The sequence below is a fragment of the Calypte anna genome, chromosome 1 (assembly GCF_003957555.1).
Source record: "Calypte anna isolate BGI_N300 chromosome 1, bCalAnn1_v1.p, whole genome shotgun sequence".
In the NCBI taxonomy this organism is placed as follows: domain Eukaryota; kingdom Metazoa; phylum Chordata; class Aves; order Apodiformes; family Trochilidae; genus Calypte; species Calypte anna.
This window is the reverse complement of record NC_044244.1, coordinates 94,488,577-94,505,673: the sequence shown is the minus strand read 5'-3', so window position 1 is coordinate 94,505,673 and position 17,097 is coordinate 94,488,577. Positions and strand designations below refer to the sequence as shown.

At 38.1% G+C, this 17,097-nt stretch overlaps 1 protein-coding gene across 4 annotated transcripts; it reads right to left on the bottom strand.

Annotated features, from left to right (window-relative positions):
- Positions 1-2,992: 2,992 nt before the first annotated feature.
- On the bottom strand, positions 2,993-14,281 carry POU1F1 (POU class 1 homeobox 1). Of its 4 annotated transcripts, XM_008502992.1 has the most exons (8): positions 14,140-14,281; positions 13,312-13,313; positions 11,334-11,399; positions 10,422-10,539; positions 9,204-9,445; positions 7,172-7,336; positions 5,706-5,766; positions 2,993-3,206 (listed from the first exon to the last, which is right to left on the bottom strand). In XM_008502992.1, the coding sequence occupies exons 3-8, from the start codon at positions 11,338-11,340 to the stop codon at positions 2,993-2,995; spliced, it is 807 nt and encodes a 268-aa protein (XP_008501214.1). In that variant the 5' UTR covers positions 11,341-11,399; positions 13,312-13,313; positions 14,140-14,281. The 4 variants fall into 4 exon arrangements, with proteins under 4 accessions (XP_008501214.1, XP_008501206.1, XP_008501187.1 ...); XM_008502984.1 differs by lacking the exons at positions 10,422-10,539; positions 13,312-13,313 and adding an exon at positions 12,193-12,198 and having other exon boundaries at positions 9,204-9,449; XM_008502965.2 differs by lacking the exon at positions 13,312-13,313.
- Positions 14,282-17,097: the final 2,816 nt, after the last annotated feature.

The window sequence follows — 17,097 nt, the reverse complement described above, 5'->3', positions numbered from 1 at the left end:
CACCCACTTTAAATGTAGAAGAGAGACAGTACCTTAAACAGTAATTCATCTTACCTTTGATCATCAGCTTTGTATAGAAGCCTTTTCTAGATTTGTTGTAACCTTCAGGTGATGGGGACAGAATGTTACACACAACTTTGGAGACAGGTGAACCACAGATCTATGCATTGACATATCATTTTGTTTTGTCTTCTATTCTAGCTTTAACACCCTCCCTAAAGTTACCATGAGAAAAGTAAGAGCAAGAAAAAAAAAACCAAACCCAAAACATAAGCATCTCAAAGAAAAACAACATAGCCCATGTTAGTCAAAAGACCAACAAGACACTTATATGTAAGCTTATAGAGCTCTCCCATGGAAGCCTTATCAAGTGTGATTTTACCTGATAGTGATTGGTGGTAATTCCCCAGAAGCTGTTCCTACAGAATTTCCACTCTCTCCAAATCTAATAGCTGCAGCTGCAACACATTAACTTGATTTCCTCCAGCTTTTTTCCCTTTAAACAATTCTGATTTAATTAATATGTATTTCCAAGACAACAGCTAGATGTGCTTAAATGGTGACTGCTCCTTCTTTCATGAGGAAATGGCATTATGTATCACCTTTCATTTTATTTTCATATTTATTTTACTTCTGCAACTAGCCTTCACTTGTGAGACTTTTTGTAAGACTAGAAATTGCAATGTCACAGTAAGTCTGCTCTTGAATTAACTGTTACAGTATGGTAAAATGAACAAGGACATCAAGATAATACATGACTAAAAAAGTAAAGTATTACCAAAAAAGAACTACAAAGCATTACCTGAAATGTCAAACACATTTATTTGGTTTTTATTGGGAGGAAGTAAAGGCTTATAGCATTTCTAGGAAGCCTTTTATAATTAAGAAAATAACTTAGAATATAAATAAAAACTATATATATATCAGATAGTTTCAACATACATAACATTTGATCACATAACATCAGAGGAACACAAATGCATGCCACCACGTTTGGTGATTGTTATTCATCTCACATGTATCTATCATCCTTTTGGAAAGCCCCTGATCTGTCAATAAATGTGTGGTGGATCAAGGCTAAGGCTTGAGCTTTCTCTGCTGTAGTGGGTGAGAGATGTGGTTGATGAGAACAACCTGAAGAGAGTACCTAGCACAGTTTCTCCCTTTTGAGTTATTAAATTGAAATTTTCTTCTAAATTAAGGGGTTATAGCAATACATTCATCCATTAAAATGTATTTAAAAAAAAAAAAAAGCCTAATTTCCATAGCTGAATATGCCTACCATCACTGTAATGGGTATTAGAGATAATTTAATGTACACTAGAGAGACAACACTTAGCTTGTACACACTACTTCTAAGTGATCTTGAACATTAAACTCCTTTTGCTTTCTGTGGGCCTATTATCTAGACATTTTCTAAATCATCAGGTCTATTTCATGGAAAGATAAAATGTATCTGGCCATTACTACTTGCATGTATGCACTTAATTTCAGTCCTGGGAAAACAGTCCAAAACACATATATGGTAATGGGCTATTCTAATAACAATGAGCAGGGCTGATGAGATGGCTGGATGATCTATCCCTGGTGAGTACTACAGTCATAAAGTCAGTTTCTCAGTGCCTGGTTTTCTGATAGGTGGAGCTCTGGCACTGTTTGTGGTTTTTTGGTTTTTTTATTTCCCCTGATTCTCTAGTCTAGAGGATGACAAATAAAGAATTATTTTCAGTTAGTGGGGTGTAAGAGAGGGGGAATGTACAGTCCACTGAATGCTCTGTGTGGGTACTCTTTTCAGAGCACGAGGGCCTTTGTGTTTTGGGTTGGCACACTGTCTCTAGTAGAAGTACATCCATGGATTTAGTTGGAAAAAGATACAGTATATAGAAAGCCCAAGCTAATAACCCCTCTGATAATTCTCTATTTTTTTTCCCTTAGGTCACAAAGTCTTAAGGTGAGGTAAATTGTATCCCAATTTTCATAGCTAACCCTCTCAAAATCAAACTTCAAGACATATAATAAATTAGCAAGAATTACCTTTGATAACAAGCATAAAAATAAAAGTCACTTCTACTTCACACTCATTTAAGGTAATCAGATGGTAAGCTGAGACAGAGCACGCAGCAGGAAGAGGGTTGACACCTCCACACTGGTAAGCTTACTCTACTGTAAATAATGACAGCAATTAAGGCACATTTCTAATGACTTTGACCTGAATTTACATGAGGAATTTACCAAAAATTATTCCTGCAGAGGAGTACACCTAATGTGAGCAGGTAGCTGAGTTTGAGCTGTTCCTTGAAAAGAGAGATCTTCAGCTTGTGTTCCCCTGCCTGGCTCTCGGATCTTTGCGTGGGTAGATCCCATCCTTGCCCACGAGGATATTCAGCAGTGTCACTTCTGCTTGTTTAAAATCACTTTCTCATCTCCTCTTCTTTGAATCTTTATTTCTCACTGATGCTCAGTGTTCACTGCTGGAGGTGAGACCCTCCCAGGTGCCTGGTGGCTTACAGTCTTGCAAAGGTGAGCACACTTAGCCAGGCACTGTGGGGTGGGGGTAGAGCACATGGTGGGTGGACATGCAGAGGCAAAGTACCTCCAGTAGTGTAGCTGCAGATAGCAAGCTTTGTAACCTTTCTTCACGTGCTATATAAACACTTTTTTTCTTGATGTTTAGGGCAGCTACATGGAGTTTTCCACTAATCACTAAAAGGCAAGAGAGGCACAGCACAGGGAAACTGCAACTACTTGTGTAACTTGGAAAGAATTTCTAGTCGAATAATGCGTAGTAGGGATTTTGCATTTAATCAAAGACTTCCAGCACTTTAAGTATATGCAGTAGCATTTAATCTGTTTTCAGTCTTTTACGGTAAAATAGGCCTACAAACTACATCTGGCTAACTTGTAAGAGCAAGTTCTGATTATTTTTTTTCCAACAATTTTACAACATCTACAAAAAGCAAAACAGAAATCCACATCTATACATGGAAAAGTTTTACCGGCATTCATGATGCTCCTTGATAATAGAACTAAAGGTGTTCTGATGTAAACTTGTCTTCACTCTTTTTTCTCTTTGTCTTCTGTTGCAAAACCAAACTCTCACAACCTCTTTCTCAAGATTGAGACCCTCAGCCATCCTCATAATCTCCTGAGAAGAAGGCTTACTTTGTTCCCCAAAATGCCTCTCTAGGGCTTCTTTGGCAGCAATACTGGATAAAGGAATAAAATGTCACTTTTAAAAACTTTTCTGACATATGAAGGCTTTCACTACAGGTTCAGAAGGGTCAAGTAAGAGTACTGAAGGCAATGACTTGGTTAATTTTTTCTTTTTCTATGTAAAGGAAACCCACAGAGCTCTTTGCTGACATGCAGAATTTCAGAACATAACAATTTAAATGCAAAACTAGTATCAAGTTCAGTGGAGTTTCAGTAGTAATCCTAAAATGTTTGTGCCTGGTGTTCTCTAGGAGATACAGCTATTAGCTACACATGAAAGGGATCACAGGAACTGGAGCAAGCCTGACCACCCATTCTACCCCAGTCACACTGCTGCCATGGCTGTTTACCAAATGCACATTACTGGGGTTACCAGGTTATAACAGATTATTTGTGTTTACAATGTGGAAGAGCTTCATCACTCACAATTTGGAAAATATTTTATACTGTATCAAGTTCTGCATCTCATTTTGTTATACAGACAGTGCTAGATTATTTCTAGAAATCAAAAAGATGATGGCAAGATGTTTTAGCAATCTTTGTATTTTCTAAAAGTCTGCTTTAATTTTTTCCTCACAGTCGGCAATGACCAAAATAAAGTGGTTTAATAAAAAAAATGATTAAGAATTATTGTTAGATAGAATTTTCTTCCTGTTCATCTTATGTATTCTCAGGAAACAAATAATAAATGTGACAGGCTTGTGTGCCACCAGGGTGCATCCAAAACTGGCTTTAGCAGTAGCTGTAATATCTTTGGACACAAGAGGGCACTTCATGCATTATCCTGGAAATTTAGGTGAAGCTTTTTCTGTTACAGAAAAATACAAAATATCTGCTGGAGTTACAGTTATTTCATTACTCTATCTGTAATATGTTGTTGGTCTTTTATTTATATTTTATTTATATAGGTCTATTTTGCAATATTTAGTAGCATGACCAAAACTTCCTAATTAATAGCATAGTGTTCTGATAACACAGAAGTATAGAAACATCATTGGTTTTGACTAACAGGAACAATTGTTTAGTGGAACAGTTAATATTTTCCTACTATTTGGGATTTGGCCCTGAACTTCTGCTCAGGTATCTGTGCTCTTGAGAGCCTGCCATATTTGATACTCCTAGTATAGTGGAGTTAGATATAAAAGGAGAAATAATTGAAAAATGCTTAATATGAAGACTGATTTCCTCAATAGCTATTTAAAAACAACACCAAAACCCAAAACGCACTGTATTAGATCAGCAGTCTTCAGTGGACTCATCTAGCCAGTGAAAACCACCTAGGACAGAGATGCTCAAAACTCACAGCTCTCTTGCTACTGCACAGACCAGGGCAAGGTCTTGGCACTGCAACTCAAGTTTTCACTGGCTTGGAGAGAGACTGAGGACAAAGTGGCCTTCCAAGACTAAAGCTTCATCTCTTGTGAGGTGCTGTGATAAACAAACAAGCTATAAAGCATCTCCCATCCCCAACTCACCCCTAATTGGGTAATATCCCACTAGAGGAATATTTACTTTAAAAGTCAGAGAGAAATACTCACTTTATTCCTTGTATTAAAGGCAATATGACTCAAAAAAACACCTCAAGTTAAATGTGAAAAGAAAAGGTACATGTTGTGGTTGTGGGGTTTGGAGGCTACTCATAAAGCAGCGTGCATCACCTGGAGGTGGCACAGCACATCAGGAATGATCCCTGATCAAAGAACAGGCACTTCACTGTACCAAGTAGGGCCTGGCAGCACCAGGGTTGTGTCCAGAGCCAGCCAGATTCCCTCCTTGTGAGAGAATGCTGCAGCTCCTTAGAAGCCTCCTGAATGAATTCTTCACCAAAGTTTGTAAGAGTCTGGGATATCTAAAGGAGAAAGAACTACCCCAAGTTCTCATTTTGCCTCTTTGATAATTTTGGTTTGGTTTGTTTTTTTGTAATATGATTTACCAGCCTACTTGATTTCCATATGGAGTTGAGGCTAAATAAATGGTAGTTGTTGTCCACCAGAGATGTTGAAGTAGGACAAAGAAGTTCCTAAAATGGCATCTTCTTTTCAGTTTGGTTCATTAAAACACTTCTTCGGGAACTCAAGAGAATGCAATGACAGAGGATAGGGATAGCAATACATTTCTTTGTGTAAAAGTTTGCTTTCAAACTTCCCAGCCCTCAGCTCTCTGGTAAAATAGTGCAATTTAATTTGGTATAATGTAGACCCTCCCAAAATGAAAACAAAGGTGCTTTGGTACCATATTCACTATATATATATCATATAACTTAGGCAGAATTAGAATAAAATATTTTTTCTTTCTAAGTATGTTGTATTTTGAAAAAAAAAACCAGTGTATTTGGAAAACTGGAGGTTTGGAGGGCTATTTTGTTATTTTCCACTGGAAAGTTTTGAAATAGTGAAGCACTAGGAATAGAGATTGATTAATAGAAAAGAACACTTTGATTTAAAGCCCAGAAGAAGCATCTTAGCCAAAGGGGTTACATAAATATTTATTACCTTATGGTGGTTCTGCGCTTCCTCTTCCGCTCATTCACTCCAACTTTTTCACTGTATAAAGCTGCATTAAAAATAAACCAAGTTACCTTCCACAAGGGATGGAAAACAAGCACAATTATCTCCAGAAAAAAAGTCCCTTTCTTTGAAGACAGGGAAAAGCTGTCAGATAATGCTGCTGAATAAGAGCAACACTACACATATGAGCACCTTTTTTCTTGAAGGTGGTTGGTCACTGTGTTACCTCCAGCTATAAATGGTTATAAGCAAAAATGGTGTGCCATGAGTAAAGCTGCAAACAGCCCTGGCTCTGTGCCTATGTACCTTTAGAGCTGGACTTCAGCCCCTCCCTTTTACACACCTTCTTCCTCCTGCCCTGCAGGGTTAGACGGAGTCCATTTCCACAACCCTTGGCTTATCCTCCTTTGTTCTTGGCTTCCAGTCCCATTTATTCATCTACCTCTTCTGCTTCACTTTCTAATGAACAAGTCTCCCCTAACTTCTCAGTGACCTTACTGCACACATCATCTTACCTTGCAGCTCAAGCCTGTAACACTGCTGACACGGACAACAGCTTCTGTACACCCCAAGCCCCTTACAAGTGATACTTGCAATGTTCCAGATACATTAGGAGAGTCTCTGGTACAGTACAGGGAAAGGAAGCTTCAAAGGAACTGAAGTGTCTGGCAGAAACAGCTGTTTAACAATGTTTCCTTCTATTGAATACAATGGCAAATCTCAAAACTAGTATTAAGATCATCTTTTCTTTCTTCCTGTGCTAGGTGAGTAAGGCACAGTGGTAGTCCTGGCTTTAATGCCACCTCCAAGCATACTGCTTCCCAGCATCTGCAATTGATCCAGCTGAAAAGGCTGTTCTTTAGAACAACCTATTTCTTTTAAATGAACCAACTTGTTCTAAAGAACTTCACCCAGTGAACCCTATGACTCTTCCTGCAACTGGAAAGTAAGTGGACAAAAGGATGGGAACCCTCTAGCAGCAAAAAGGTTGCATCAAAACCTTCTATACCATGCTATTCTTCTTCAGGTTTAAAGTCTACTGTCTCAGATGGAGTCAAATCCTTTTCCCCATGGTCAAATCTCATATGCCAAGAGCTTGAAGGAAGAGTCGTTTGTCAATGAAGAATCCCCATTTGCTGCTTAATGGGCTGTCCCTATATCCTACCTAACAGCTCTCACTTAAGCTATAAGGAGTTTGATGGGATGGGACTGGAGAAACTATTTCCAGCAAGTGTGTTTTTACACATTACATCAGTAAGTGATGTTTCTGTTATTCTATACCCTCCTTGCTCACACAAAACAGATAACCATGATTTAATATAAGCACAGCTTAGTGTTTAAAGCTGGTTAAACAGACTCTAATCGATAGAAGACACATACTAGTCTTCCAACATAAATCTGGAATTCTGCTTTGAATGCAAATCAATATTTAGAGGATTTCAATTCTCTACCTCCTACTTGTTCTGCCTCCTCCAGCCACTTGGACAGTATAGATTTCAGTTTGCATGCATTCTTGAAGCTCAGCTGCAAGTTTTCAAAACGACAGATAGTAGTCTGGCTGAATTCAGAGCCGTGCACAGCAGCCAGTGCTTCTCCAACATTGGTTTGTGTATAGCCTGTCAAAAACAAGCAGAAAAAATTCACTTTGGAGTTTTTGAGAAAGTGTTACTTTCCTTGAAACTTAGCCCTTTGCTGCTAACTTTTATGAAGAGTGTGAGCCTTCAGTGTCTTCAGGATGGACTTTTCTGCAGAAGGTAACTGATCTCACCTCAGAGGTGTGTTTAGTTTCCTGTTTGTTTCAGTGGAGTATCATACTGTTTTAGTGGACTTTCACACTCCAAGGTTAGGGATTTGAGAAGGATTCAAGGTTCCAGAACTATATCTTTCCTTCTATGGATGGGATAATGGCAATAAGCTGATCCCTGGTGTTATTAGTTCAACTAAGCTAGAGCCATCAGAGAAATGTTGTAGTTGCTGTGCAGCTAGAATCATAGAATCATAGAAATTCAGGGGTTGAAAGGAACCTCAAAAGATCATTTAGTCCAACCCCCCTTGCCAAGCAGGGTCACCTAAAGGAGGTCACACAGGAACACATCCAGGTAGGCTTTGAATGAGAGAAGGAGACTTATACTTGTACCTGGGGTTGTTCTTTCCCAGATGCAAGACTCTATGTTTGCCCTTGTTGTAATTCATTAAATTTCTCCCTGCCCAACTCTCCAGCCTGTCAAGGTCCCTCTGAATGGCAGCACAGTCTTCTGGGGTGTCAGCCACTCCTCCCAGTTTTGTGTCATCAGCAAAATTGCTGATAGTACACCCCATTTCCTCATCCAGGTCATCAATAAATATATTGAATCAGGGGTCCCTGACCCTTGAGGGACTCTACTAGAAAAAGACTTCCAATTAGACTCCATCCCATTGACTACAACTCTCTTGCTCCTACCCATCAGCCAGCTCCTGATCCACCTCACTGCCCAATCATCCAGGGCACACTTCTTCAGTTTAGCTCCATTGTGCTGCCTTTTTAACAGCAGCTCCTGTTCAGTGCTCTAAATGTTTGTCTGCCACATTCAGGGACCTGGCTTTATCGTCCTCCTTTTCTGTCTCTGTGTCACAATGGGTGCAATCTCTTTAGATGTTGAATGTCTCACAAGGCAGCTTTTAACCTCCATTTTGATTGCACTCACTCTGTGCACCTCAGCCTCAGACACAGCCCGTATTAGCTCTGTCTTCCATTGTGAAGCTGAACATCAGATTAGTTTCCCTCTGAAAACTGCATTTTTCCCATCAGAGCATTAAAGCCAGTCTTATAGGCTCTGTGCCATCTGTTTGCATCAGAGGAAGTTTTGTTCCCTCAAAAATTCAGGATGAATATGCAACAATAATTATAATTAACAGCTTCAGGCCTACCAAACCTTTCAATTGATGTAGCTGGCATTAAATACATAAAACAAAATACATAAAACAAAACTGGCCAAGAGGCAAATACTGTTTTAAATCTTAATTTTTTGTTTCAGGACTTATTTTTATCCTGCAAATGGAACAAACTAGCTTACTGCTGTTTGAAATAGTGCATAGATACCTGTAATTACCATACAATTTCTTTATATTTATAAAGCTGGATTTATGGAGGATGCCTTATTTTGCAACTGTTATAAAAATTACAACTCTTCATTTGAGGCTGTGCCAAGATAACGTGCCTGCTACTTGAATGTAACTTAATGAACATCAATACTTTGCACTTGAGATAGATAATTTAAGGGCAGGAAAGTTTAAAGTAATTTTCTGAGTATTAAGCTTCAAAAACCTGAAGTTCATTAATTCTTTGAGAGTCTTCTAGGAATGGAGAAAGTTTAACACTGTGATTCAGGATTAGAATTATGATAAGGCAAGCGCAGAGGCTAGACCATAAAAAAAAACCAGAAATAACTGGACTTCCATTAGAATTTCTCAGCCTTTTGTTTGTGAACACAAAGCTTTACATACCCAACTTTATCCTCCTCAGCTTGAATTCATTAGCAAATTTCTCCAGTTCCCTGATTTCAGGAGAGTCCATGTCAACAGGTTCTTCAACAGACTTGCTTCTTCTGCGAAACTCCTGCTTGAAGTCTGCTGCATTGGGATCCTCTGTGAGGAGGGACTGGTGCATGGGTGTGAAGCTGTGGCCCAGGGCACACGAGCTGGCACTCAGGGCATGCTCTGGGAACTTGTAAAGGCAAGGGGTCAGACTACCTAAGCAACACCAAAAAAAAACCCAACCCACCTTTAGTACAGTTGTTCTCCACTGCTACAGAATACAAAACACGCTGTCATTATCTCATAACTGATATCTGTGTTATTATTATAGAACATGAGCAAAGGTACCCAAGACCAAGGATCTCTTAGGAGATGTGGTCTCTCACTTGTCAAAAAGACAGACACTTCACGGGCCATGCCAACCTTTTTCATTGCAAACTGTGATGCACTTAAATAAGATGACAAATTGTCTAAACTTAAACAACAATCCAGGACCTCAGCTGGAATCAAATGGCACAGTGAGATTAATGTATCTATATAATTTTCAGTCACCTAAAATGTGCCAGTCTCTGTTTTCTAGTGCAAAGAACATTTCCATGTAAATACCATTTGATGCCCAGACAAGATACTACCTTGGTTAAACTGTGGAATAAAATTTTTTGAGAAAAGTACACATGTAAGAGTTCAAAGAAAAAAAAACTTAAACCAAACATAATCAGAATGTCCTTTTGGCTTAAAAAGAAATTGCTCAACCCCAAAGCAAAACTACCTCATGATACATTTGGTTACATGTATCAGACTTAGCAAGAAGATTCAATTAAGAGCAAAAAATGTTCTTTTGTCAGATACTGTACCTAGACCTAAAGAGTCTCTGACCTGAGGGGGAAAGAAAATAAAATCATTGGAGATATATTAATTCTCTTCAGTGTATCTAAAGCAGCTAGTAAATTCCAGATTCTCAAGACATCCTTTTCTGTTTTCTAATTGAAAAAAACTTTGAAGTAGAACTAACAATTTCATTGGTCTCCCACCCCTTTCTGCATTTACTTTTCTTGCCTTCACTATCCTGATTCCTCCCACTAGTGCTGGAGGTTCTAACCTTATGTAAAATTTTATAAACTTCACACAAGATAAGCTTAATAAAAGAGACTTTCTTTAAGAATAGAGAGAAAGACTACGAGAGAGGACTTGCTTTGCAAGGTGCTGACACCATTGACCACATTGGGATGTGGCATACTGCATGTCTGTAAGATGCGACTCTGGGACAGACTTGCTGATAGCATCTCTGGAGTTGCAGGCTTGATACCTAGGAAAAAAAAAAAAAAAGTAAAGATAAAATTTACAATTTACAAATTTACAAAAAAATTTAGATGGACTTTCTTTGAAATGAAACAAAATTAACTTCTGAGCAATAGTTTTTGTTAAATACCTAATAACTCTTCCCAGGGATCTGAGCAATACCAGGCATGTTTGCCTCAGACACATAAATGCACAATAAAACAGGAGCATTTGGGCTTTTGAGCATTCTGAAGTCTGCTCTCTGTCCCTTAAGAGTCCCTACGCAAATATATTAATCTATGCTGATTTACTCTACTACTTCCTTCATTCTTGAGTAAAATAAAATGCTGAGTTTGATTTTGGATTACCTCTGATTCACGATTATCTCCTGGCACTTGTGTTAATTTGGTTCATGGCATTATTATAATTAATGGCTACTTGAACTTGCATGGAACAAGTTTCTCTTTCTTACTCAGCCTGGGACACAGAAAATTGAGCAGGTTGCTAGCATACATTAGTGAATGTAAAAATCCCAAATCATGCATATGATCTACCTGCTGCTTTTCATTATGCCAGCATTTTATTTTATGGCTCCAGTCAGGGCTGCACCTCTAAGATCACAGTGTCCAACCCTCAATGTCCCCAACACAATAAATTAAACACAGAGCTTTGGGGACCAACCCTTAATTTCCTAACCCCTCTTTAGAGCCTTAACCTCCATCCTGTCCTCTTTAAGCCACTGTCTTGAATCATTTCTTCTAAAGGAAAACAGATAAAAATCAACATGCTAGTATTTCACCCAGCTGAGGGTATGTCTCTTACCTGCCATCACCCCGTAGGTAGATGGTTGATTTCCATAATGACAGGAGGGCACAGAGTAATGAAGGCCTGCAAAAGCGTTTCCCAAAGTCATCATGGCAAAGCAGATACAGGATCAGGTAGGAGTTTGGAAGAAAGACAAAACAGACCAGACTGGTGAGAAAGCAGGTGAGGATTCAAGACATAGCCTTTAAGTTCAGAGGCAGACAGTACCATTTTACAGAGTTTTAGTGTGCCTTCTGTAAGCATTTAACTCTGGGCAATAACCATCAGTCTAACACATCAGGAAGTCCAGAAACTTGGCCAGGTGGCAGCAGACTACCAGTATAAATAGCAAGATGCCCTTTGAGCCAAGACCAGAAATTGTCATGCTGTGACAATGCATTATTATTAACATAATCTATGGGCATAACTCGATTTACATGTACTGCTGAACAGGTGAAGCATTGAAGTCTCCAGGAGAAGACCAGCTTCATTCCCCACACAACTTTCACTCAACACTTAATTTAATCTTTCATGAAAACTTTCTCTATGTTCCCAGAAAACTGATTGTGCAAATGGCACAGTAGAAACAGGTATTAAGGAAGGCAATATTTTATGCATATCTGAAGACCTGCACAAACAACAGTTTGCAACATCTGCTTTGAAGTATCCAGGAGTCACATTTCCTTAAAGTGCCCATCCACTGAAAACATTTCAGAGTGCTTTGGCAGGGTGGAAGGGAAACTGGGTGATCAGCTCCAGCCTCTTCTAAAATGTTAGACCTAAATCAACATTTCCCATCATCAGCACCAACAACTGCACTCTGAATTTATCTCTAGTGCATTCACAGGGGTGTTTCAGATCTGTAGCTAGAGATCACCAGTGCCTGAAGAATCTGATATTTGATTTACTGAATGCAAAACGAGAGGTATGGCAGTTTCTTGTGCACGAGTAGGCACAGAATTGTATATATGGTCCCCTCTAAAACTGCTGTAAAGTATATTAAAAATTCATTTTCATGAACATTCAGAAATGTGTAATTGCACTTTAGAGCACATATTCCAATTGTTCAAAACACCATAAAAAACCCTAGGAATCAGAATCTCTGTATTTTACAACAGTAATCTTAACAGTGGAAGTGGAATCTCCTGTTTAGGTGCACTTACATATATATAAAATCCACTACAACAGGCATGTTTACACTAGTATAAATGCATTGAAACTAAAGATTGCAATAATAGTAATGCATTTGCAGCAATGCAATTTTTCTGTTGACATACTATCTGTTCACTGGTCTTTTTTAAAATTATTATTTCATAATGCACAGACTGTAGCTTTTAGGCAAAAAATAATATTTTCAAGTTGCTAATAAAGATTTAAAATCAAACAGCAAGGATGATGCTATTAAAATTAAATAACAGCAAAGTTTTAAGGATACAGCAGAACATCAACTCTATGGCATGGTTTAGCATTTGAACAGAACTATATTAATCTCTATTTTTTGATGCAGAATCATTATGCGCATTTTAAAAAATTTACATTCAGCATAAGTCATTATTCAAAATTCTTTCACATATAATAATTTTGCATAGATTTTTCTTTGTGCAAAAGGAAAATGTCTTAGATTCTTTCCCCAGAATGGCATTGTTTATTACAGTTTCTGAATCTATGTATGAAATCTGTAAACCTTCACTCAGTATAGTTAGCACCCTCTATTACTGCTTCTATTCGCACAGGGTCATTTACCAGATGTGATCTTGCAAACAAAATTCCCACTGACTACAATGGTGTTTGTAGGTACAAAATATCAAAACTGAGATCTGAAGGAGAACAGCAAATGCTTTTGTCTGGGAATAACCATATGCTTTTTATTATGAAACAGATTAATCCGGAAAATACCACTATGGCATAGATACATAAACTTGGCCTCATAAAAAATTTAAATTCTCCTGCTCCCTACTACCACTGCAAACCAACAGACATTAGGATTAGTTTATACTCCTGCCTGAATGTGTAAGATCCTATTTTCTACCACCAGTGATCAGTTTTCATACATGTTTTTTCTTATTATTAAAACGTTTTATTACCATTTCAGTAGAAGGCTAGTTTCTTGTTAAGAGTCCAAGTAAGATTCTTACCTCAATGTAATTTCAAAGAAAACAAAACTATTTCTTTTCCCAAAAGCTTACAATTCCCGTATTTTGCCTGCAAAAAAACTCTCTCTGAGTCTCAGATAGTTTAGTGGTTACATAGTCCTAGGTAATCATATACAGTTGATTTCATTCCATACTCAAACACAAAATCAAAAAATATTGCTGAGAATTTTGCCACCGATTTATAACAAAAATCTTAGTCTTCTCTCAGAAGTATGTTTTGTAATGCAATGTTTTTCCTTCTTGAGATAATATTTGTACCTGAGGTGTTATAAATACATTCCCTATTTCAAGTAGTTTCTATTTTAATTTGTGGTTATATAATAAATAAACTTTCAATTGATTTACATGACACTTGTCACTGAAGACTGTCTAGCCACAACAACCACTACAGCGTGAAGCTGTTCTAAGTTATTGCATTGGTAACATACTTGAGCCTAATCTTGTAAAAAACTCAGAGCAAGCTACAAACTTACCTAAAACACAAATATTTGGGGTTTTCCTGATTCAGTCATAATGCAGAGTTTTGTGAAAATGCTTCTAGTTTAATGTAGTCCTAATCACACATAACACTGATACCAGATACTTTAACATTACAGAACTCAGTGAACATGTATCATCCAAAATCATTACAAATGAGAGTTACTGAGAGCAAGAATCTTTGTTGAAAGTACCTGGAGACACAACATTGGTGGCATGGTTAGAAACCGGCAGGCACTCTGCGGCGCTGTGATGCATGATCAGAGGCAGAGAGGGAGAAGAGTCAGAATTCAAGGGTACAAAGGTGTCAGATGAAGAAAATGCTTGGCAAGTCATACCCTCCAACAGGCTAAAGAGCCACTGGTCCCTGTTTTCTTACAGAACAGATCCTGCGTGATTAACAGCAGCTCAGGCTCTAGTCCAGCTTTGTACCTGCATATACATATACAGGAGGTCTCCAGATCACAGGGAGGTCGTGTGCAGATATTTATACCACTAGGAAATCCCTTTATCCATTTTAATGTTCTTTCCCAGCAATATTGCTATACTGCTACAGAGACTCCTTCCTTCCCACACAAACACAATACGTGTCCAATTAATGGGGCTGAGGGTGAGAGTGTGTGAAGAAGAGAGAAACCAGAGACATGTTTTGACAGATATTTTCAATTAGGTCTTTTGAGAAGAACAATGACCAGGAAAAAAATATAAAAGTATCATCTACAAAGTCCGTAGCAATGAGACAGGGATGTTTAATACTAACTAGGCTTCCACAGTTAACACCTGCCCCCAAAATCTCATCTGGACAATTGTCTGGAAGGCAACCCAGCTGAGAACTCAATCAAAAGTCTACAGAAGTCAAGAAGATATAGAAAAATACACTAAATTAACCTAATGCCCAGCAGTTGCACAGTGCTCATTTGTCTTAACATAGACTATTATAAGCTAGAGATGTGTAGTAAGGAGCAGCTGTGTCCCGGAGGAAGTTTCTGAACAGACTGCTTTACGTAAGCACCATGTGCTAAATGTTTATCTAAGAAACTCTTTAAAGAGACTAAAGCATCACATTGCTATTATTTACAATATAGCACCATCTACAGTCTTATCCAGAAGGTCCTCATCTTTATTGTGCTACATACTAAGTAAAAGCAGGATCTTTTCTCAAAGAATTTACTGAGTGATTTTTGGTGTAAGATTGGAATTATTTGGGAGCAGTAAAGACCACACAGGTTACCCTAAAAATGGTGAGCATTACTGCAGAACACCACAGTCACATGTCCTATGTATATGCTATAAATTCTAAAGGCAGAGTGAGATAGATGATCTATCTCATTAATTTTTACCTTTTAGGGAGTAAAATGTGTTGGTATAGAAGGCAGGTTTCTTTCTGTGTTGTGGTTTTTGAGGGGGGGGGCTGATATTTTGAGGCAATTGGCTAAGACTTTTTATTTATTTCATGTAATGATGATGATGCTTTGTGTTAGTTATTTCAAACTGGTTCAAATGTCTCTATTAGGATTTTGACATCATAGAATTCAGATGTGTGATGTGGGAGCAAACATACATGCTATTGTGCCATTTTTTCATGGATTATTGTATAAAAGTGGCAATATATTGAGCTATTCTGTAGAATTCTTGGTACTATTTGAAATGTATTTTGAGGACAGCTGCATCTGAAGTTCAGAAATTTCAGAAGTACTGCATGTAGTAAATTCCACACATGCTCATGTGAGTGACCAATGGTAAGGCTCTGTGCACACAACTATACTCACTATACACACCTTCATATTACAAAATATATAAAAAAAAACCTTTAAAATACTCCTTGCAATTTTATGGAAGATTCTATCATCAAAAGAAGTGCCATTGTTATATTGCTTTGTGCTTGGTTCAACATATATTTAAGCTGGGACTCGTAAGTACACTAACTAATGAACAAGAACTCTAGTATTTCCTTGAGTTGAGGGGTTATTTTGAACCTTACAATTCTCAGATCAGCACACAGTACTGACACACACTAGTACAGAAGGCAGTAATGATGACAGAACCTTAATGCCTTATAACACCTTACGGACCATAAAGAGTCCTGAAATAATATATCCTTCTAATCACAGAATCACAGACTTATCGGAGATGGAAGGGACCTCTAGAGATCATCTAGTCCAGCTCTCCCACTAAAGCAGGATTACCTAAAACACACTACACAGGCCTCATCCAGGCAGGTTTTGAATATGTCCAGAGAAGGCAATGACACAAAAATTTTGTCACTTCCAATGGCAGATGTATAGTGCACTTGGCCAGAGTGCTATACCTAATAGCACATTAACTGTTAAATGAGTGAAAATTCAACAATTATTTTAAGCTTTTTAACCTCTGGTGACCTTTTCTCCCTCATTGAGGAGCATTGTACATCCCCAGAGGGCTCTTGTTCCTCTTCCTACTGGGGACTTGAAGACATTGGAGACAGAGAAATAGCTCTGAGAATACTTTACAGCCTTGTCCCTGACAAGTTTTTCTCTAATTCCAACTGGTAATATTTCTACTGCAAACTCATACCCCAACGAAAAGTGCTTATAGCCCATCCTCAACTGCAAGATGGAGCTCAGTTCCTGATTTCCATTTCTTTCTGAGGTCAGGAGACTAACCTAACTTCTCAAGTGCTCAAGCTTTCCAGACCTATACAGTTCAGTAGAGGAGGCTGTAGTAGTTTCATGAAGTGTGCTCACCATCAGAAACTGGGACCAAGAGAGACTGGGAAAGTACATGCAGCCAGCAGTCATGAGACTCTGAACTTCTTCTCAGTATGGTAAAATGCTGATCTGTGACCATCCCAGACACCATCAAATGAGGTTTTCATGCCACTGCTGTTTAATGTTGTGTTTCATACTGCTAAGTGACTTGAACTTTTACTTTTATATGTTTGTTCTACATTGCCTACTTTTTACTAGAGGTAACCGCTACACTATTTTCATTTTGATTATGGCTGAGTTTTTAGTTGCATTCAGTTTAAAATAAAGTTATGTGGCTGCATTTTTGAGAATCATGAATAGCCAGACTCTTTTACCAGTACTAGGCATTTGACAAATTTCACATTCATCAGATAGAACAATGAATCTTAGTTCTAAAGAGAGTAGTATCTCTCTCCTAAAGCTTTG

Bases quoted from the DNA above. Each gene is read 5' to 3' on its own strand.
- POU1F1 (XM_008502965.2), bottom strand. From the start codon at position 14,281: ATGACTTGCCAAGCATTTTCTTCATCTGACACCTTTGTACCCTTGAAT. The intron at 9,446-10,421 runs GTCCTCTCTCGT...TTGCTTAGGTAG, and splicing joins GTCAGCACCTTGCAAAGCAA to TCTGACCCCTTGCCTTTACA. The intron at 3,207-5,705 runs GTAATAAATATT...TCCTTTATCCAG, and splicing joins AAGCGCAGAACCACCATAAG to TATTGCTGCCAAAGAAGCCC.